This window comes from Haemaphysalis longicornis, unplaced genomic scaffold (genome assembly GCF_048455015.1).
Source record: "Haemaphysalis longicornis isolate Haplotype H1 unplaced genomic scaffold, Haemaphysalis longicornis Haplotype H1 scaffold_4, whole genome shotgun sequence".
In the NCBI taxonomy this organism is placed as follows: domain Eukaryota; kingdom Metazoa; phylum Arthropoda; class Arachnida; order Ixodida; family Ixodidae; genus Haemaphysalis; species Haemaphysalis longicornis.
Genome location: NW_027526361.1, coordinates 151,512,428 through 151,535,870, shown reverse-complemented (window position 1 = coordinate 151,535,870; position 23,443 = coordinate 151,512,428). Strand labels below are relative to the sequence as shown.

At 47.9% G+C, this 23,443-nt stretch overlaps 1 protein-coding gene across 1 annotated transcript in view; it reads left to right on the top strand.

Annotated features, from left to right (window-relative positions):
• Positions 1–836: 836 nt before the first annotated feature.
• LOC144179443 (plancitoxin-1-like) overlaps positions 837–23,443 on the top strand; it is a 30,828-nt gene continuing 8,221 nt past the window's right edge. The window contains exons 1-5 of the mRNA XM_077707798.1: positions 837–1,470; positions 6,324–6,516; positions 7,722–7,794; positions 10,623–10,790; positions 23,014–23,214. Of these exons, the coding sequence (XP_077563924.1) occupies positions 1,349–1,470; positions 6,324–6,516; positions 7,722–7,794; positions 10,623–10,790; positions 23,014–23,214 (757 nt within the window). The 5' untranslated portion in view covers positions 837–1,348. The remainder of the gene's footprint in view (positions 1,471–6,323; positions 6,517–7,721; positions 7,795–10,622; positions 10,791–23,013; positions 23,215–23,443) is intronic.

Sequence of the window (23,443 nt, the reverse complement as noted above, 5' to 3'; positions counted from 1 at the left end):
TGACGCACGCGGTTGGGATTCTGGCAATGTTTCCACTCAGCACGACAAAATCCTGCTTAGGAAAGCGCGAGCAATACTCGAGAAAACCCCGAAATCTAGTAAAAACATGGGCACAAGTGTGTTTTGCTTCACGGCGTACGAATTTAGAAGGGACTCATTGGTGTCACACTTGTTGCACCTTGGCAGCCTTGGAGCAGTTTGAAAAGCGCGCGGCGTACAGCTTGACCGGGGCGACTTGCGAGACCTCCGGCGTGAGCGAACCTAAATAAAATTGTGGTGACGAGGACCCCGCGACGGCCAAGGTGCGCGGGAGCTCTCGGTCCTCGGTGGCTATGTTTTGTTTTCTTCATGCTGCCGGTCGATAAGGGTGTACGTTGTTCTACGCGACCGGGGTTACGTGCATACTTGCCAGTTCTCTCGCGTCGAAATATCACCGCGAGTACTATGTACTAGATTAGAGCGCTTTAGTTGCGACTCGGGTAGAGCGGCTTGGCGGACGAGCCATTGGGGCAGTGTTCAGAGACTGTCCACACCGGGTGTGTTTGCAGTTAAAAAAGTTCAAACAATGCGTAGTGAGGAGCACGTGGCGCCCAGCAAACAGGCTACCGGCCTAGTGCTAAAAACTAGTCATTCCAACAGGAGGAGAGGCAGGGCACACTCTCCTCCGCACGGAGGCGTAGTGCCACCGATAAATAATTGCGGGGTGTGAGTCACCCGAGGAGGAGAGAGCGCCCCCTCCCCCATGGTCTCTCCCTTTCCGTTCTGCTTTTCGCTGTGGCAGTGCGGCGCGAAAAATACTATCCGGCTGCTCCTCACCGCGCTGTGGCACAACCTCCCGGCTCTACGGGCTGCCCAGCTCTGTTGCGTGTTGATAGCGAGCATGGGTCGCTTCCTCCTTTACGTGAAGTTCCTGGGAAAGGGCCTCGCGTCGCGGAGACAGGATCGGGCCACTTCCTTCCGGCGAGTGCGGTGCTGTTGCGTGGTTGATTACAGAACGAGCGCTGGTGCATCCAATGCTGTGGGCTGAAACCCCTTCACTCGTGCCGTTGCCACATCCGAGACGCTCGTGGGACTCCGCTGATTGTTTGCGCAACGTGGAGGCCGCTTGTCACGCACAGGCCGGGCGCGCAGATATCGACCTTGACTCTCCTGAACTTCAAGCGTGATCCATTGAGCAGAGAGAGACCAGTGGAGTACGTTTCCTCGAAGTAGCTTCGCTGTCATTTCACCCGAGGGACGCCTACAAGACACTCCGTCGTGTGATACGAGACCGTTTCTTGTTGTCGTTCAACTCATTTCAAGGTGTACTTAAGCTGAAGGTTGAGGTGAGTTCGCGCATCTGCTCGCGATGTTGCGGTGTCGACTGCTGCTTTCGACGCTCTTATTTGTCGCTTTGAGCGCCCCACCGTCGGGAAGTACAACGCCGGGAACAACAAAATGCAAGGACCAGTCAGGAAGGGACGTCGACTGGTGAGTAATTTTCTTTCATGATGGAATTGAAATCGGCTCAGTGGAAACTGCTTCGGGCGCCGAATGTTTAGTGCTTTATTGCTTGCATAATCTCACGGCCACAATACTCGCAGTGTTTATTTCTTGCGACTGATGACATTAACATGCAGTGTGTTAAGAAGTGTACCCGTAGGCGTGCGCCTGCTTATGACTGTCTCGCGGTATTCTTAGTTACTTACTAGTTCTGTCTTTGGTTCAGCGCTTATTAGGGGCGCCGCGGATACGGAATGTTTTAGATGGTGAAACATAGTTCGTCTTTTATGTGAGGCGTAAAAGCGCCCATTAGAATGCTATAAAGAGTTGAGGGTCCAGCTAATCCGATTAGCACGTGTATGCAAGAGAGATTAAATGCAATAGCGTCATGTTTGTATGCATGCGTATGTGATTGTATGTATGCATACATATACACCTAAATATTTGTGTATATAAGCATACACCTTCTCAGTTCAAATAAAAAATATATGGTAAGGAGAGTGTAGTTTGAAACTGCGACAAATACGTGCCGCAATTGTTTTTATTCCAGACTAGCATTGCATTTGGCGAAGTGAATAATTAAACGCACAAGCGGTGGAGTTAAGTATTTGCCGAATCTTCGCAGTTCTCGTGTTACTCCCACAACCCTCTTCGCGTTACTCTATAGTCTTACCCAAAGAAAAGAAAAAAAACCATTCAAAAGCCGCAAGCATCAGCGTATTCACCGGTGTAGCTCAGTTCCTAGAGCGTCTGGCTCGCGTTACGCGTGGTTGTAATAATGCTGGTTCCAATTCCACTAAGGTGCGTTTATAAGAGTACAGAAATTTTTAAATTGAACGTGCAGTTTTGAATCATGTATTCGAAGTAAGCGCTTTACATTTGTAAAATCTCTACGTGTATAAGCCATAGGTCAAATTATGTGCTTCGCTTACCTCTCCCAAGACGGCGGGTACGTGCACCAAATGTTAGTGTGTAATGTTTGCACTGTGCACACCCAAAACAAATTTTAGGAGATGTTTATTCACCTGGGCTTCATCAGCCACGTTTCATCGGGTCACAAAACACCAAATAGAGAAAAAGATTACGTGAAACAGCACCTAAAGCAATGAATGTTCTTACGTTGAGCATTTCAATTCGACTATAAATTGGTTATAGATAATTGTTTTAGATTATAATTTATTCCAACGAAGATGCGTGCGTTTTGTTTGCTTGATCTAAAAGAACAATGCAATTTGCTCCGCATAATGAAAAACGTTGCTTTGAACTCGTCTTGTTGAAATACCGCTTTACTGGACAAGAACAGGAGTTGCGCTGATCTCGCAACTGCTCCAACAGCTCGCCTTCCTTGTTTTAAGGCGGCAATTAAAGATGCATTGAACACTTTACACTATGCAACCAGCGCCAGTGATAATTGCCTTCACAAAGTCATAGTTTTTCCGTCGCCTTCGTAAATTCGTTTTGCTTCGTTGTCTTCGGATACCAGAGGAATTGCCGTGGCAAAATCACCCGCGCGCCGGCACGCAAACTCGCAGCCATGCGCGCAGACTAGCCTACGATGACGCACGAGTTGGCTCTACCAAAGGTGCATGCCGCTTGAAATTTCGCATTGGGCCATCTTTAGGCTATGTGCACCCGGCGTTCAGGTGAAAAAAAAAAGACGCTTGGCCAAATGTACGCGTAGCTAATAAATAACCTTTAGGATGTGGTCGGCGACCAGCATTCAAGATAGATTTATACCCTTCTTTGCTTTTTAATCGTTTCCGTAACATAAACAAGCTGTTTTTCCTCTGAGAACTTCCTTAGAGAGTAGGAGGAATAAATGGGACCAAGCGAAGACGAGACAAACATAAGCGCTTGTGTATGTCTCGTCTTCGCTTCGTACCGTTCACGATTCATTGCGCTGCCTCGTACTCTCAAATTTCGGTACCAACCGACTCAACCTTCGACACTTTTGGGAAATTCCTTAATTTGCACCTCATGTTGGCGTCATAGCAACCAACATTGAAGACGCATGTACCTAACGCTGTAAACGTTTTACGACGTTTAGCACGCTATTTGAATCCCGTTTCAATATGGGAGCACTTCAGGGGCCTAGCTTGTCGTCGTAGCTCGTTCTGGGTCACGGCATCTAGCCATCGTCGTCACGCAACGTCATGCCCCCATGCAGAGGCTTAAAAAAAACTGACCGCTTCCTTTGGTCGGAAGCGAACCTGGGTCACTTGCGTTACGAGGCTGGTGTCAATCGCATTGCGCCACAGAAGCACACATTGGCAATACGAAAATTGTTGGGAGTTACCTTTACGCAGCTCCGTTCCCACGGACGCCGCCGCCGCTAGGCCGCAGATGAGTACAGAATAATTTAATATCAGGAAAAAAATCAATTAACACAATTATTACGAAAAAAAGTAAAAACACAATCCAGTGTCTCTTTGTAGGCCTTTTCAGCACTGCGGAGCCCTCTCTTTACTACTCTCGGTAGGAACAACAGACTGATACTGAAACTACTCAAGAGAGAGCGCCACAGCCCCTCTGGCAAATCACTACCCTGCACTTGACAGCCTTTAGCATTGACTGGAACTGCTTGAATTTTTTTTGAAGCTACTACCTTCCGGCGACTACAGACAAACTCCTACCCACATAATACCCTGCTACATGCCATGTATCCCACCCAATACCCTGCCACATGCAAATCCTGCCCCCACCCAGGCACCCTGTACCACATTGTAAGGGAGTGCCAGCAATCCCCTTCCCTCACCCCTGACCCCAACCCTACCTATGAGCAGTGGGTGGAGCTGCTGACCAGCTCCGACCTTCCACACCAGCGATGATTGGTGGAGAGGGCACGGATGACCAGCATAGCCCAAGGCATCCCGGACTAAGGAAGCCTCCCACCGGGCGGGTGCCCTAACATCAGCACCTGGTCTCCAATAAAGTTTATTCATCATCATCATCATCATCATCGGTACCTCCTAAGTTTCTGGGCTCTGAGAGCGAGATTAAGCAAGTTGAAAATTTGCAATTAGGGGTGTTTAAGGCGCTGAAGTTAGGGGCACGCAGTAGTGGAGGACTACGCAACAATTACTCCGCCTGGGCATCTTTAGCGTGCGCTGAAATACCTTCACCACAGTGTCCTTTTTTCGCCTCCGCAAGAAAAGAAGGTTAAAAATTGACAGGGTACACTTGCCGTTTTGGGACCACACATTTGAAGCTGGACAAGGGTATCATTATCCCCCAGTTCTGGTGGTGATAACTTGTTGACAGGCTGCACCTCTGAAAGAATTTCTCCCCCCCCCCCTCACTCCCTCTTCCACGCAGAAGAATGGTTCCTGCGTCTAAGGCAAAGGGAATTACCACCACATCCGCCCTTCGGGGTTCCCCACCCCCAACTGTTCCCCCTGCGGCTTCAGGCAACATTGTAACACCAAATGCGGAAGGGCCGGTCCGTCCCTTTTCCTCCCATCTGCACCCTCTCCAAATGGGTGACAGCAATGAGCGATCAGGGGAGGGTGTACAGAGGCTCCTTGGCGTGCGCGGAGCGGCAATGGCGGTCTCACCGGGAGAGGTCCCGCCGCCCTCCACTCGCTCCGTAGTCTCCAGTGCCAGGGAGACATACAAAAAAATCAATAATTCATTCATTCATTCATTCATTCATTCATTCATTCATTCATTCATTCATTCATTCATTCATTCATTCATTCATTCATTCATTCATTCATTTATCCTCATTTAAAAAGGCAATGAAGGGGAAACACAACTTTGTTTAATTGTGAAAGATTCAGCCTTTGATAACCCACTTGCCTTCATTACAGCCACGAGAGAAGCTTTTTAGCAAAAAAAAAAAAAGGATAAATATTGCAAAGCTTCCAAGTTTCGCTCCACAGTGACGTCATATGGCAGCAGTGGCGGAGTATAGGCCAGCACTAAATTGTAGGTATCGGTGTGTAAGACGTACGTCAGCATTCAGGTGATGCGATTAAACGAAACTTGAGGTCCCACCGTACAATTGCCCGACCATGTTTTTTGGCGCTGGCTTAGGTCGCCGGTCACCAATCGCATATGCTCGATCCCGTGACGCCATGGAGAAATTTACCGGAAAGTGGTTGGCCACTCCATGTGTTCTGCAGTTCATATGCTCGCAAAGTAGTCGCTGCTTGTTAATGTCTCGATTATAGGGTTTAAGTTTGCGATAAAATATGTTATTGTTATCTTAACAAAGCAGTATTTTTTAGAACGAAACTTGTATTTTGCGTTCATGGCCCGTTTATTGTAAACACAGTTCGTGTCTTTGAAGTTCCCAAGGTATGCCTGCGCTGTGAAAGCGGAGTAGTTTTGACTGCTTCGGGACATTAAACGTTCTGGATATTTGGTGAGGGACGCCAAAGTCAATCCACACAGGAATTTCTGTTTTCCACCTTCATTAGCAAAACGGCCGCCGACGTCGGGAGCTGGATACTGAAAGTTTAGCTTAGAAACGCATTAGCTATATATTTAGCCGCCGTAGCGGCTAGAAATGTTTTAAATGAACACAGTATATATTTCTTTTGCGCATGACATTAATAACACCAACGTTACTGCATATGGGTGATATGATGTATATCTTCTTCAGAAAGAGTAAGCAAACTAACCTTGTTCAATAAAAGATAGGTATTTCACTAAGTAATGCAGGCTAAGTTCGTACTTTCCGTAGAAATTTGCTCAGCAGATATGTATGCGTGCACCGAAGAGGCAGTTAGCATGCCATGCAAGTGTAAGGAGTCTGACATGAAATGTGCCACGTGCCACATGCGAAACAGCCTTTTTACTCTACCGAAATACTTATTGGCGCTTGTTTCCCTCTGCAGGTTCATCGTTTACAAGCTACCGAAGATGCAGCCGTCGAAAGAGAACTTCGTCACACCTAAGGGCGGGGAGTTCGTCTACGTCGACGCAAACACTCCGAAATCAGCTCAGACTTGGACGCTGTCCAACCAAAACATGTTGGACCAAAACAACCCCGTTGCTCGCACCTTGAAGCCACTGTTCGAGGCGGCACAGGTGAGTATTTGCAGACGTTTGGTACCTAAAGAGCGTTTCGCCGAACATAAATAACAGGTAACCAAAGCCCTGAACACCGCATGTATGCGATCGAAGGTAGCCTGCGCTTGGTTAACGCTCCAGGCTCCATTTCAAAAGATCCTCAGCCTTAGGCGAGCTTCAAGTGGTGGCACTTTACTTTTACGGAGATAATTTCACTGATTATCTGCGGTTCGAACGCCAGCCATCTCGCTGGAGCAAGCAGGACACGAATCGATCATGCACTAATATTCTAAAATGTATCAGGTACTCGTCAGATGCATAAATAATAAAGTAACACTATGACCTGTTCACTTACCGGACCCTACACGTCAGAGCCGAACAGTTTCAGGGTATTGGTCAGTAATATACCTGTTATTTATGGAGGTCAGCAATATACTTCTTAATTAGGGGAGAAGGACGATGATGATGAAGGTACGTTCGGAAAAAAAGATATTACACACTAACGCTTTCGCATGCCGTATAGTTCATAAACAGTGCTTAGGTGTCCGGTAACGTTACGTGTGTCCCAAGTGTGGGCTGAGTCCCACCTAAACATCTCGAGCTGAACGAGTTCGAGCTTCGAGGACGTTTTTCTATGATCAAAATTTTTCACTTGGCGATCATCCGACAAAAAAAAAGCGAACGAGTATCTGCTGTGTACTGCTGTGTTCGGGTTTGCTGGCGTGCACGTGTATGTTCTTTTTTTTTAACTGTGCCATATTTCGAGCAAATTGGAACCACGAAGGTGCCTTTGCTAAGCCCACGCATAAAACTGGGCGGCTACACACGCCCGTACACACACGCATGTATGCACACGTCTGAGCACATAATGTCTGTAGGTATTCACGCGTGCACGCCTTTTCGCAGGCAGTGTAGTGACCGCTTGTTCCCTAGTTAAATTAATAACGATGGCTCCAGCGATCTCCCCCGGAATCTTCAGTTCAACACTGAAACCTTACGCCATGTGCAACACTGCACTACATCGTACGAGAGCACGGGTAAATCGCTATCAGTGTTTCATAGCACTAAGATTGAGAAATGGCGCGAGCACATTGTCCCTGAAGGTCTAAGTATCTACTTAGACTGGGACCTACTGCAATCGAGCGATGACGGTGCGTATGCGAGTAACATCAAAACCTTATGAGGGGTGTAGAATACGGTGTTTATTTCTAACGTTCTTCCAGGATATCCTGTACGTCGCTTACAATGACCAACCCCCTCCTGGCTACAATGGAACGAGAAATGGACATTGCAAGGGTGAGTCAGTGTGTGCTTTTAGGGGCGAAGCTCCTAAAGCCATGGGTCTGTCCATCCCTTGTGTCTCGTGGTACGTGACCGCCGCATGCTTTCGGAGATGTCGCAAAGTGGGCCGCGTTGCACGCGCAAGAACCAGCTGCAACCGGCAGCGCAAACTCGGCACCGGGAGCGCGAGCTTGTCTGTGTTCGCCAACGGAGGCGCGAGCGCACGTGCACAGCGAGGGAGAGATCACGCAAGAGATCACGCCACGAACGCAGGCAGTCGTTCTCGGAGATCGAACGAGACGCAAGGACCTTTGCTCGTTTCCTCTCGTCTTGTTCGGGCACAAGTTCGCCCTAAATCAAAATTCTTTCTTCAAATACGCACTCAGATGTATTCATATGAACCCTACCACGATCCGAGGAACGTGTATAGACTTAGTGTTTGCAAACTTCCCATTGCAGCCAGTACAAGAACCTGAACCTCTCTCGCTTCATTTCACAGATCATAAAGCCGTCGTAATGAAGGGACCTCGCAATCCAGTCATGACAACGACGAAATGAAAAGAACAAACGAAGAAACGAAACAACAAACGAACAAGAACAAAATAAAAGAACAAAATAAAAGTTTATTTGTACAATGTACGCACACAGTCTTACGTATTTCTTAATGATGTAATTGGCGAACTTTCACGGGGGAGTTACGGTTACCGATGATCTCCCCCTCTCGAGCTTCGCCCCACTTATCATCATTCATTCCGTGGATATGGCGTGATTTTTTTTGTTAATAATAAGCTATATTTCTTGTCGTGGTTACATTCCTGATGTGATAAAATGTCGAGGTAAAACTAGTTGGGGCATTGGTACGTACATGTGCAGATAAAGAATCTCATAGGTTAAACATGCTGTACATCCTAGCACACGCGGCCGCATCTCTTACTTTAAGGATCACAGCTCTACGTCGAACCTAGAATGTGTTGACGGAGGGAAGAAACTTAGGACGCTTGAAGGTACCGTGCTGTGCACAAAAAATACGCCATGGATTTTGTGAGTGCTTTGTTTGCACAAAAGAAATACCATGTTGTACTGGCGTAAGCCGCAATGAGTTACGTGCTTTATGTAAAATGATAGCACTCAACCCATGAATTCTGAAAAGCTATATTACCGAACTTTTTAACACCCGAAAAGCAATTGAAGACTTGACCATTACCATCTGCAGTAGGGCAGTGAAACGTTATACATGAGCCCATCTTTGCGCCTGAAATTTTCAGCGTGTCATAAATATTTATGTGGGAAAGATTGCAAACATTCAATGGCGGCAGAGTAAGCAGTAATTGCACATGACTTGCCTCAACGAAGGTCAGCTAAAAATAATGCGCCGAAGTCGAAAACAAAACGAAAAAAACAGTAGTTAAACTTCATGGAAACACATAACCTCAGTACTCTTATTAACATTAGCTGTGCTCAGTGAAAGGCCCACTGTTTTTAAAGCTTAGCATTTAAAACCGAGTGGCACAGAGAAGGTGGCGTCGGCGGCCTTGATCGCGAACGAACGATCCCGTAGAGTCACCTTGCTCTGCATCTTAGACCTGAGGGCTCGCAAGGCGCTGCTCCAACACAACAGACGGCGTGCGAGCAGGGCGGGAAAGTTTTCACCACTCACGGGCACCGCTGTGGAGTCCGGGGATAAGATGACGCCATCGCTAGTGTGTAATGCACCGTATATCGTGCGCTGGCCTTTGATGAATGCACTGCCATATACAGTAATCCCTCGTTATAACTAAACCGATTTACTGGAAATACCGCTTTATTCGAAATTTCTTCTGTTCCCAACCCAAACGCATGCATTTTAGGCCGCATTACTCGAAGCGCACGAAGAGCTCGACCCGCTTAGAGCGAAGTGGCGAGCGGAGTCGCGCCTAGCAGCGGCGACCAAGCGGCGTGTCAGGCGGTCAACATGGCGGGTCAACGAAAGCTGGTCGGCCTTTCCCCGGCGATTTTCTCGAGCCGGTCATGCTCAATTCGTGCCATTCCACTTTAGACAAACAGTCCAAATGCGTGGCACGGTCACTGAATTTTGCTTCTAGATATCGGTCAATGACGTGGACGCGACGGTGCGCAAACACTAACACTCGAAGCGTAGAATTACCGGAGTTGTCGACAACGGGGCGCCAAAAAACTCTTGTTTTGCAATATTCACGGCTGCACACCTCGGGAAAGAAATTGCCCAGTGATCATGTGAAACCCTTGTGCAAAATTGGTCAGTTTTTATGATTGCGCTGTGTACCCACAAAGAGCAATTAATCGTTGTTGTTTAACCTCAACAAATCCAACCTCGGACTCGAGCCTGGCGCCGCTCTCCGGCGCGAAACTCTCGTATCGTTTCGTGACCCCCCCCCCCCCTCCTTCTCCCCCTATAAAAGTGGCCGCTGCCTTCTCTTCTCATTCGCTCTGCAGCCGGCCAGGGATACGGACGCAAGTCGCTGCTTGGTCAATTTGAGTAGGGGTTGCTGGCGCCCAGCAAGAACGTGAAACAACCAAAGCTCACTGCCTTTTTTGCACCGGAATTAAGTTTTGCTTCACTGAATACACTGTGTTTTGATTCCTCCTAGTAGTGGCGCAGTTAAAGTTTAACTACCTTAGATTTTCTCGAGTCGTCGCTTATATCGAAATACTGCTTATAACGAAATTTTACGATGTCCCGCTGACTTCGTTATAACGAGGGATAACTGTATAAGTTCTGGGCGGACAGCACACTCTTTCTCACCGTCGAGTAAGGATGACTATCGCGTTCCACGCTTAAAGGCCAAGCCTAAGCGTCCTCCAATGTTTTTTTTTTTTTTTTTCAGGTGTCGTGATCTTCGACAGTGCAACCGGTGTCTGGTTACTGCATAGCGTGCCCCGGTTCGTGGGAAACATAGGCTCCGGCGGCCGGTACAACTTCCCAGACAACGGCAAGGAAAACGCCCAGCTGTTCATGTGCATCACATTCCGTTCCTCAGAACTGGACTCCATCGGTGAGGGAACGTCGTACAATTTGCTTTGTTCGAAAAAGTTGGGCAAAGCGTTCATACTTTAGGCTGTATTTCCACGGAGCTTTACTATTTCGTCCAGTGGTAACAAAGCTATCTCGGAAAGAGAACTCTGCATGACAAAGTGAAATACTCCAGGAGCCGGCACTCCATAAGAGAAGATATGAGAGAAAGTAAAACGTTACGCAGGTTACTCAAGTAAAAGGAGTGAAAACTTGCAAGTTATCACAAAATTCGGCTGATAGCACCATCGATGGAAAGCGAAACATGTTTATTCATGCAAGTACGGAGTTTCGAAGCGTCAAATTCTGAAGACGCTGACTCTACAATAAATCTATTTGAATCTTCGTCTGAAATTGATGCCCTATAAAGACAACGGTGCATTTCAAAATAACAGCGGGCCCTACCCAAAGGTGCGGTATACGTAACGCGATGCTTTCGTAATGGCGTACCTTGGTTGAAAAGAGCTGGCATGTGATATTTATTTACGGTTGGCGTGCTTGTCGTAGTTGCTCATCATTCAAAACGGGGAGTCGTTGTGAGCGCGTCGAGAATTACGAGACGTAAGAATAAAAGTTCAAAGTGTCAATCTGGGGACGTATAACGTGGTACGTGATATCATGTATCACGTGAACTTGATACCTCCCCAACTACTTCTCAAGTCGCTGCTCCTGTGCTGTCCAAGGAAGCGAGCGTCATCTTGCATAACTTCACGCCCAAACCAGCGCGGGTAGCGACGCTTACCGGGCCTCGAGGGCGGAATAAGCGGTTGCTAGTACGCGCTGTCGGGAGTAAGATGAAACCCAGCGTTGCACGATGCCAAGAAGAAGCAGCAGGCCCTCGAAAGCTGGCTGAAAAGCCAAAGAAAACTTTGATTTAAGAGGCAGTGGAAACTGTTGAACGAGCATCATCACAGAGAACTTTCTAAAAAGTCGTATTAGTTGCCTAGCAAGGCCACAGACGTGTCGTGGAAACACTGCGCTTTTTTTATCTCTTTATAATAATATATATATAATGCAATCTCCCGGGCTGCAGCGTTTCCGTTCCTGCACAGAATTCTTATCTGACCCAGAGGGGATCGCAATTACATTGCCCACAATGAGCGTGTAAATGCGTGCGCGTCTTAGTGCCTTGGGACGAATTAAGCGCCCTTGACCGCCCTTGACAGGTACTTTGCACATCCGCCGGTCTGGCTGATATATGCCTCCCTGCATGAAAGGGATATCTCGTAGATCACCCCACGTCACAGGGCACACAGTGTTGGCGTGCTTCTTTCGCACTTTTGGCGTTCCGGTTGCTGGGCATCCTGGGGCCTTATTGTCGACTGCACAAATTCCGAGGCAATTCTTCATGTTTTTTTGCATAAGCACGACGTAAGCAATCAGTGACGTGATGCACACATAGCTATGACGACATGCAGAGTAATTTGACGCTTCGTACATAAAGATCGCAACCAAGTTATCAAATATTGCGCATAAAATATATAAAAACACTTGGCTCGTACTATAAAAATTAAGACGGTAGCTGAGGCTGGCAAGAGAAACACATTCCTGCAGGTCAAAATAGGCGTCAAAACCACAAGGCAATCGAGTACGTTGATCCAAAAGCGACCGAAAGGCGGATGTTGAGCTAAAAATCATCAAAATATTTTTTAGCGTATCGATTTATTTCTTTCAATCGCTTTGTAACATAGTTGGGCTTTCTGCTTGAATGCAAGCTTTGTTGCGTTATCACATTCCCGGCCGCCTCCACCGCCACGCTATCGTCTGCTGCTATGTTACAAGTTGATGGCGTGATCACAGAAAAAGATCGCCGCGACAATCGCTTGTATGACATATAAGAGCCGTGAAGCGCTACGCCTGATAACCACGGAGCGCACCGATGTCTCCGATTCACTAATTCGTCACGCTCGAGTTCAATCAGCACTGTAATAAACATGAGCCACTTTTCTTTGTTATTTTTCTCATGTTTATTTTTCTCATGCTTATTAGGAGGTGTGTGGACAATTGCCATGCATTAGAGGTTTGTACTGCCCTCTTATGTTGCGGTTACGCAAAACGAATAATTTTTATTTTATTGCCAAACATAAAAGCAAAATACTGCATGTAATTTGTATGCTCTGTGATGCCTGATTTTGAAATAGTCGAAACTATGATTTCTTTTGGTAGAAAACATGCTTCAAACCGCGCATCATGCGAAACTGCGCCTGCTGGAAGTTTCCGGGCATTTCGCTGCGGCGAAGGTCGGCGAAATTTTTCGCCCTATTTTGCAGCAAAAGCAGCCGTCATTTTCAAGCTGTTAGCAACATTACGTCACTTTTACGCAGACTGAAGTTGCCAATGTGGGACGTGATCGTTTCCGCCAACTGTTTAAATTACGTCACGCCTTCTCAGCCAATCACAATGAGGTCGTGTATTACAAGCAGTATTGTTGTTGAATAGCAAAGACAGGCCTACGTTGTCATGTCTGGTGCATTTAGCCTAGTTTTTAATTGCCGGCCAAAGATTATGCGCTTTCAGCAAAGAGAAATAAGGCAAACTTTAGAACTGTTGACAGTAAACGTCATGAAACGTCAAAACGACGAAACCACACGCAACCGCTTTGTCAACCGGAAGCACGCCACCAAAATTGAAGGCCAATCACAAATGACTTCCGCCGGCTAATTCCCCAGTTCCCTGGGAATTTGTGCAGTCGAGAATAGGGCCCCTGATGTTCAAACTGGAAAACCGAGAATGTGGTACGCGCCGAGTATAATGCATGTCTGAGGAGTACAAGTGAGTGAGTGAACAACTTTTTATTTGCCCAGATTTGTCGCTTAACTGTCGGTCAGGATTCCTTGGTCCCTGGCGGCGGTCGTGGCCATCTGTACGAGGCGGGTCTGGACACCCGGGTCGGAGCTGAGTAGCGCGGTCTCCCACTGCTCCTTCGAACTTAAGTTGAGTGCAGGCTGTCCTGCCTTACTGCTTTGCGGGTCATTTCTCCGGAGAGGGCAAGACCATACCATGTGATGTAGGTCAGCCCTCTCACCACACGCCTTGAATTTATCTGAGTAGAGCCCTGGGTAACATCGGCTGTAAGCCACTGGATTGGGGAAACAATCTGTCTGCAGCCATCGCCACGCTACTGGTTGCCATTTGCTCAGTGTCTTGTCTGGGGCTGGGTATAGTGTCCTTTCTAGTCTATAGTGGTCAACTATATCTCTGTAGTACACTAGCCTGTCCCTCCCTGACCGTCGTATCGAGTGAGCGTCTGTCAGGAGTTTCGACATCGGCTCGGTCAACGAAACCTCGAGCCGCGTCGTGCGCACACTCATTCCCGGCCAGGCCACAATTTTTTTTGGTTTGTTTTCGCTAATGTCTGAGTGCATGTGCCGACAGCAAACGCCGAGGTGGCCGCGTGTTTGAGACCTTTGACGCAGAGGAACAATTAAGTAAGGTGTTGCGCGTTAATCTATTGTGGCACGAGTGAGATCACGATGTTGCGTATGTTAAAAATACCATGAAAACAAATTACAACTTTGTTCACTGTGAAATCACTTACCCTTGGTATCTGCTTCATCTTTTATGCAGCCACGAAAGACGCCTTAAAAAACAAGCAATGAGTTCGGAAATAACTTTAGATTTTCCTCTGCACTGACGAAAGATGTGAAGGAGTGATGCAATAGGGGTCGGTACTAAAACATTATCGGTGTGTTAACTGCAGGGGAGCATCCAAGTGATACGATAAAATGGAACTGGAGACTCCACAACAATCGCTCAGTGATGTTTTTAGGCGGTGGCTTTTATCGGCAGCCGAAAACCGGGAAACCCATGCTCTGTGACGTTATAGAGAAGACACTAAACAGGGCTAGGGAATCGTCACTGCTCCATCTGCTTTCCTTAGTTTGTCCAATACTTTTCTCGAATTCGCGATAAAATGAGCATAATTGTTATGGAGACAAAGCGTTTTTAACTAACCAAACTTGTGCTTTTTGTTCATGGCTTCCTTCAGGAAAATCAGGAAATAATAGATACGCGTTGAGCTTCTGTTAGTAACTGGGCAATCGATTAAATTGTCATTCGCACCAAACCTTTTGCTTAGCAACTGTTTCTAAGTACGACTATAAGAATTGAGAAAAAAATGTAAACTTAACGCTAGAACGCCGCGTAAAATTGGTAGCAACTGGCCTTAAGCAAAACTACGTTTTCCGGTGCAGATATCTCGAGAAAAATATTGCTTAGGAACTCGACTTTTTTTTTGCTGTAATTTAAGACAGTATTTCGATTGTCCCAGTCTAAGTGGGGGCTTCATGGTTATTTAAAAAAATAAGTGCGTCGGTAATATTAATAACTTTTTCAGTTGGTTAAAAAATGTTCCGACATTTTGACGGTAAAATTTCAAGAGTGTTAGGAGATATACCATCCAAGCATAAAAGCTCGGAGTTCAGAAACATTACTAAAGGGGCGTACCAAATCGCATAGTGCATGGAGCTGGGCCATCCGACGGCGGTATTGGCCGCGAGGTCCACCACTGGAGTGGCCGGCGCTGCGAACGTTTTTACGTCACTTGTAGGATTACCGTTCCTATCTTGCTGCGTGGTTGGCTTGCAGTGCGTGGCACGTCGCTTAGGAAGTGCATTCTAAAAGTATTTTTGTGTTAATTTCCGTCATTTTAAGTTAATTCTCCGTGCGTCAAGCGCAGTTTGACCTGATGGGGACCAGTGCTGCGGAATTACCACTCCGGAATCGAAATGACTCCGGAATCATTCCACATTTTCGCGACCACGGAATGGAATGGGAATGGAATGGCGGTAATGCTTGTAGGAATGGAATGGGAATGGAATTACATGTATTTTTCCAAAAGTAAAGCGCTTTTCGTTCCATGCGTTGTTGTTCCAAAATATGCAAAAATCAGCAAGAGAACCCACTAGCCCAAGTTCAAACATTGGTAAGCCAGAGCCTTGAATTTAACAATAACGCAGTACTGTTAAAATGGGTTGGCTGATTACAAGCATGGTATATTTATAAGCTGCGAGCCCACTACAATGGACCTTTTTTCAGTACCGGTCCCTCTAGCGGCCGCCACGGCGAACTAAAAATGGCAGTAAGGCACGCCCCCGAAAAAGTTTGCCTTTCGGAGAAGTCGTGCAAAAAAGTATCCTGGTCCTGCAGTCCCCCCCCCCCCCCCCCCCCCTGCACTGACCCGTCACCCGTACCTTTCACATGAATGTCACGGTAGCAGGCGCATGTTCTCGTGACTAATCTGCAGTGTTCGAAGAGCCCCTTTCTGTTTTTCTTTTTTCATTTTGGTTACCCCCTCACTGTCAGCCATGTGCTGGCAGAGTGGTCAGCCTCAAACGTCCTTGCGCCTTTTCGTAGCCATTATTGTGGGCACGTACGAACCCACCACGAGGTGTCGAAAGAGAGAGAGAACAAAAAAAAGAAAACCAGCAGCGCTAGACCGTATAGCCGCTCCCTAAGCAGAGAACTGAGGGGCGCCCTTTTGTTTATTTTGCCCGAGGCGCCTGCCAAGAATGGCGGACCGGCAGCGCGCGCATGCGCAGATCGCTACTAGAAAAAGGTCCATTCTGTCCTCAGACAGCGCTGCTACGGAGTTCGTCGCGATTCTCAGCGTAATAACCGCGGCTCTAAGCCGTTGGTGTCCGTCGTGGGGAACCATCGCGGCGGTATCCCCCCTCTCCCACCAACTGCGCCTTGTAATTGTTTGCCTTGGCGGCATCTTCGCCCCGGCCGCGAGCTGTCTCCCCACACTTCAATTTTCTTTTTTGCTTCTGGAACCTTTGGCAACTCGCATCACACCTCGCCGACAGCGAGACGCTGGCGCGATATGCTAGTGTTCGCTGCAAGCTTTCGCATATCAGCCTACGCGACATCTCACCTCGCGCTCCCCCCTCCTCCCCCGCGACCTTTTGCAACACTATCCCTTCTGTCTATATAGACACTCGGACGCCTTTGCCCGAAGCAGCGTCGACGAAGGCCTAAAATATTGGTTCGGGAATTCAGCCGAAACAGGAGAGCATAGGCGTGCGCAGAGTTCTCGATTAGAGGGGGCAACGTCTTACCGCTGCGCCCCCCCCCCCCCCCCCCCTGCAGCAACCCCCGATCTCTTCCCACTGAAGGCCTAGCGGTCTGAACACAGTGCAAAGAGGGATGGTTATAAAATTTTTATTTCAATGGGATGAAATTACAACACATACAAAATATTTCTGAGCAGAAATTTTTACTTTAATGTGTTACATTGGCAAAATATGGGCCAATTTGGCGCCCCCCTTCAGATGATTAGGGGGGGCGGCCGCCCCCCCTGCCCCCCCTGTGCGCACGCCTATGTAGGAGAGCCCATGTAATAGAAACTGCGGCCACGGCTGCGCCTCCCAGCTCAGACGCGGCGATTCGCGGGCGAAGTTTCCAGATGGACGAAACTTCCAGACAAAATTTCCAAAAACAAGAAAGTCGGTGCTACCACCTTCCCCAGTACGGGATCACCTAGAACCAGATGCCTCTTCGAAAAGTTGTTCTATCACGAGTTGGCTGTTCCCTTGGGGGAAAGGGGGGGGGGGGGGTGCCCATGTCGGCCGAAACAGTGAAAACGGGGACGCGGTTCCTTTGTGGCCCATTTTCAAAGAACTTTGTTGGGCTACGTCCCTGTCTCACTTTCCTGTCTAGGGTTGTTAAACTCGTATGTATATTCTTCTCCAAACACGTCCCCCTACTTGCCCACTCTGGCTTGCATTTTTGCTGGTTTTTCAGATGTACACCACCCCCCCCCCCCCCAAAAAAAAAAAAACTGCTTGGCTTGTTTCTTTATAGTCAAACCGTCCTGCCTACTTCACGGAGAGCCAAATGCGTTACAAAAAAAAAAAAAGAACACGTGGACATTCATTTTGTGCACCTGTAACGAACTTTCTTACGAGACAAACTGGCCTATGACGAATGATCCTATGTCACCAAACGGACGGCCTTTTACGAAATGTAAAATGTGCTGTTGGGCTAGTTGGTGCATTACGAATTACGAAAATTGCACTAAATAGGCATAGAGAGGAAGGAAGACAAAGAATGTGCAACTCACAACTGCGCATTGTTTGTCTTCCTTCGTCTGCATGTCCCTTTAGCGCAATTTTCGTCATTCGGCCTATTACGAAACGGCCTATGACGAAAGGCCTTTCGACGAACGGGTCGTTTCCCCCTTCGATTGGCCCCCTTTCTTTTATTCCTCTGAGGCCGTCACTGCCCGTCAGTGACCGCTCTCCCCTCATGTCCGCCAAAAAGGGTTCTTATCGAGGGGGGGTAGGGGTGGAGAATGGGAGTTGAGTGGTGTCCAAGACGGTACCAAGGTGCCCTCTGCAAGGTGAGCCATTGGCGCTTCTCGCTTCTCCGCGCAGGCTTCCGAGACCCGGTGACGCCGTGCCCGTGTGGCGTGCAGGACGGCTTTCGTCAGGGTCAAAGACCGGTGCCGCGTCGCCGATACTTAGAAGTTCAATGCACACACGCGCGCACACATACACTGGCCCGGTACAAGTTTAGAACCAGCGCTAGTCTCTTTTAGGGCCGGTTGCCGAGATTGGCGGCGCTGGCCGGATGACACGGTACCAGTACATTTCTTCTTGAGGCCCACCACCTTCCGAAGTCTTTTCAGAGAAAATGAGGCGTCACAAGGAAGGGGGGGTCTTGTTGGCAATGCCTCCGCGCTGGCGCATGTGGACGACTATAAAAGTCCAAAGGTTCATTTAGGAGCACACTCGTAGGAGAACACTGGGCGATGCTCCCCCCTTGACTTTCTGCGCTACACCCCCCCCCCCCCTATTCTTCCTATCTTTTTATGGCAAATAAAAACCGCTTTCATACCGCACAGTCGCACATTGGCTCCTTCGCCCAGCGGCTCACGCACGCAAGTAGTCCACCAACATGGCACATTGGAAACAGTTTTTTGATACTACCCGCGAAGAAAACAAACAAGTTGCACGCTGCAAGCTCTGTTTCAAAACGGTACATGCTGCAGTCGGAGTTTTGTCTAATTCGGCACCTAAAAAGAAAACACGAGCGCGAGTACGTGCAACGAGAGAAAGGGGTTTCAAGCCTGTTGAAGATATCATCCTTCACTTTATAAAAACCGATAAAACTATCAACATGCCTTTCCTACGTTGAGGAATTAGAGGAATGGAATTGAATTGCCCGGCAATGCCCGGAGTGGGAATGGGGGAAGTTTTGTCATTCCGAGGAATTGAAAGGAATGGAATTTAGGCAAATTGCCATTCCCCGGAATGGAATTGGAATGTAATGGGGACGCCCATTCCGCAACACTGATGGGGACTTTATAACCGTATCAACGGTGGTACATTCTGAGCAAACAATTTGAGCGTGGTTGCGTATGACGCATGCGACCGAAGCGTGAGCTGCGGCTCGTTTACCCGTTCAACAATGTAGACTACGACGATCGCCGAGCTAACTTCCTAGATTTTTCTTGTTTGCAACAAATGTATAAAGCAGGAACTCATGAAGCGTTTACTGCTCGCAGAAACGCTCCGCACACACACCCGCCGTGCCTGCTCGCACGGCCGACGGCAGCTCGAATCGACACAGATCGCGGCAGCAACAACTTGCCGCCCCTTTTTAAAATCACACTAGTCGCGGAAAAGTAATTCAACATTGGTAAAAGTGGATGTTAGTGGCGTGAAAAATTGTGCTAGGTAGTGTCACCAGCTGTGGCTTTAAAAGCGATGCTCAAATATCTGCCGCAATCTACGCCGACCGGCCGCGGAGGTCAATCCCGGCTCTGCCGGCCCGTTCGTGTGGTGTGGCGAGTGGTCGAAGGAGGGCGATACCTGCCCGCAAGCATCGGCCGAGGCCGTGGCAGGTATCTTGATCATCGATCGCTTAAACGGAAATCACCGCGGATACAGAGTTACACGCATACAAGAAAGGAGGCGGCAGTGAGGTGAAAAGTTATAATAGGGACTGTCATTCACTACTGTAAGGACAGCGGCGATGAAATGTCTGCCGCCACGCTAAGCCTAAGTTCCCAACATTCGATTACGTGCATGTGAAGCCGGCGGCGAGCTGTTAGAGAAGACCCGCTCGTCGCGCGCGCGCGGGTTGCGTTTGGGTTCCCTAACTTCTTGGGGGCCCCCAACGCTCGGTTCTATTATAAAACTCCCTACTACCCCAAAGCATTAGCGGCGTGTTTCGCCTCGTACACAGCGTCTCGTTCTGTGAGCAATCATTAATTTTGAAATGCTAGAAACAGACAAAAGCCCGCGTTGCAATTATAAATTTCCACACCGAGGCCCTAATGAAAACTAAATATAGCCATGTAAAAACCCACTGGAAGGCGTTGAAAACTCGCGTTCATACCACTTATACATTGCGGACAAGTTGTCGCGAAAAATAAACATATCAGCCGTGCAAAGAACAAGTTACGACAGTGATCGTTAATCGAATCCGGGCATAACCATGAAAAACATTGTAGAGGAAATAGGCACTGCTTAAGCCAAACTGCACATCATAGCAGCACTTTTAAGCATGTGCGGCGAAGCAGTCCGATCACCGTTCTCACGTCGCCATTCATTTACCTGGCAATGCGAGCGGTACGCAGGGTGAGATCACGAGTGAGCGACGCGTTTCTGTCTCTTACAAGGTGTTTCCTTTCACACACAGTATCGTACATGTCACGTCATAATGACTTTACAGCGTACTTTCTCGGCATCAGTTGCATCGTCCTTCGCGTTAGCTGGCCGCGTAGGAGCTGTGGCTCGCGATGCAACCTAAACGCGGCGGTGCGGCCAGGAACGAGCGAGTCGCTGATTGCTCGCCCGGATTATTCTGTCTGCAGACCATTTTTTTGGGTAATTTGCATGAAATCCACAACAGAGGGGGGAGACGGTGCCCCCCCCCCACGCACGCACGCACGCACGCACACACGCACACATGCACACACGCGCACGCGCACGCGCACGCGCACGCACACACACACACGCACGCACACGCACACGCACACGCACACGCACACGCACACACACACACACACACACACACACACACACACACACACACACACACACACACACACACACACACACACACAAATAACACGCGGTGGCATACGCACAGGAAATGTGTTGTACCAGACGACAACACGACACGGCGTCCAACAAGTGCGTCATTCGGAGGTGGCGCCACGGTATATCCTCGAGGCCAATATCGTACGAAGAAAATGGATTCATAAATACTTAGAATGTGATTGGTGGGATAAACAGCAAACAAAGTAAATAAAATAAATAAATGCAGCAGTGGGTTAAAATTAAACGTAACAATAAGGAAAAATAAAACTCCGCCACTGTGCTCCTCACTCTTAAAAGTCGCAGAGGCATAGAATTTTATCGAAGGTATAAGGCAACTCGTGTTCGTGATCATGCTTAGTATTACAAAGATCAGTTTAAATCTGATGTAGCTTGGTGGCGCTTTGCTATTCGTGAATATGAACTGTTAAGCCTTTTTTTTATTTTATCCTTGAGTTCTTGTGTAATTTAGCCTGCTAATTCTGTTTACAAGGTATCATCGGCTTCTCATTCTTCATTATAAGCATCTTGACGTGGTGTGAAAAAAAAAAAACTATAATTTCGATCAGCGAACCAGGTAAGGACGCGAAAGGTTGGCTCGTCATGACTCCCAATCGGACGCGACGTCAACAATGAAGTCGTCAAGACGCGAACGCCGTCATCACTAGGTGGTTCACTGTAGGATTAGACTCTTCGAGCCTAATATCGTGACACAGTTTTCGCACACTGCGTCGATGCTTATGAGGAGGTTTTGCTGTTTTTCTTTTTGCGGCCGACACTATTTTGAAGTCCTGCAACATTTTGTTGGGAAGGGCTGTTGTCGCGTTTTCAAATCGTTTATCTCCTGCCTGTCTGCTCTGTCCTTTACTCCTTTAGGCTTTAGTCCTCACATGACCAAACCAATTCTATATCTTTCTGGGACTACCTCTACTGTACGCTTCTCTTACAACCTATCGAATGCGCTGCCACGGCCCAATAATTCCATGCCGATTACATTGCCCACCTTTGCATCCCGGTTTTGGCAGCTTTTTTAATCGTATCGCCAAAATTTCCCAAAGATAATGCATTGGTTTTACACCGCGCATGATATTCCCTGCCCATCTCCCGCACAAGTTGCCCTTCATTTTGACAGGAATTTCGTTGCATGAGTGTTGCTCCCAAACTTTGTTTGAGATGTCCTATTTGGTGTGAATTCAACTAGGGGCTTTTTTCTCTAGTCTTCTATTTTATTAACCGTTGGGGCAGCTCGAAGTGTTCTAATTTTCACTTTGCGGTCAGCAGGCCGTGGGTGCTCTTTCTTTGTACTGATTTTGTGTTCTGTATATGCCTAGATTGCGCTTCAGTGATGATTTTATGGTTCTACAATCTTTTGAAACGTTTCACCCACGACAATGTCCTAATCAGATAGAATGCGCTGAGTAAATGAGCAATGCTGTTTGATGTGTTTCGGGACGACATTCGTCACCGCGTAAAACAATTAGTCCAGTGCGGAGCATTTATAAAGGCGTACGGTTGTTCTACAACACCCTTTTTTCTAAAATTTGCGTATATACCCTTCGCGAGGTTTGAAACGTTTACATAACATATCGGTAAATATTCACAAAGTCCTCAGCACTATCATCATCTACAACCTCAATAATTCTCGCTGTTAGCTAGTGACTACAATCTTATTACTGTCAAGAGCTAATCCTCTAAGTACTATTCTTATAGCTTATCGCCAGTACCGGCCCTCAATTGTATGGTTAGTTTCAACTTAGCCAGAGTATTTTCGTTTTCGTATTGCGTCAGGTTTTTAGAACGAAAGCACTACTAAGTCATGTCTCACAAGGTAATCCGCTGTGTTGCAATGAGCTTGAGCCACGGTAGCGATAGTGTGGTCGTTGTGACGACACAACATGACCCTGAACAGAGTGGCGTCGCAGCTGCGTTCGTTCGGAGCTTCGCCGTTGTGGTCCCACTTGACTTTAACGGCTGCTTGACCTTAACGGGTTCAACGGCTGCTTCGCCGCTGCTTGGTCGCTCAGTTTCGACCTGGGTGGCGCGCCGGCTTGGCCGTCTGTGCGTGCGCTTCACCTTTCACTCATGATGACTATGTTTACGATTGTTAAACGTGAGCCACTTTGTTAGTGCGGCCGTATCACAAGTCTTTATCTGCAGGAAAGCATCTGCGTATGGAGTACGCCAATGTGTACGCCAAAGCAAGTCCGAATCAACTTCTGGACCGACACAAGCAGATGGGCCTGCTGTTCAAAGAGAGCTACATCCGGGGCCGAGGGCAGGACCTGCTCGTGGGGAACCTGACCAGCGCTTGTGGCCGTCGCTTCCTCAGCGTTGCGAAGAGGGCGACATATGACAAAGGTAGCGTGACTGAGTTTCCTATGAGTGCTGCCAGTTTTTGCTTGGAGCATGTTCTCCAGCCAACTGTTAATGGCGACGCGTTATTGTTGAGCCAACTCGTATGATGAGAAAGTTAGCAACTTCCCGCAAACCGGGCTCACTGCTGAGACCACCTAAAAACGCCTATACAGAGATGGGTTTACCCTGGTGACTTCGGTAACTTTTTCCGGCAAGTGACATTTACACAGGC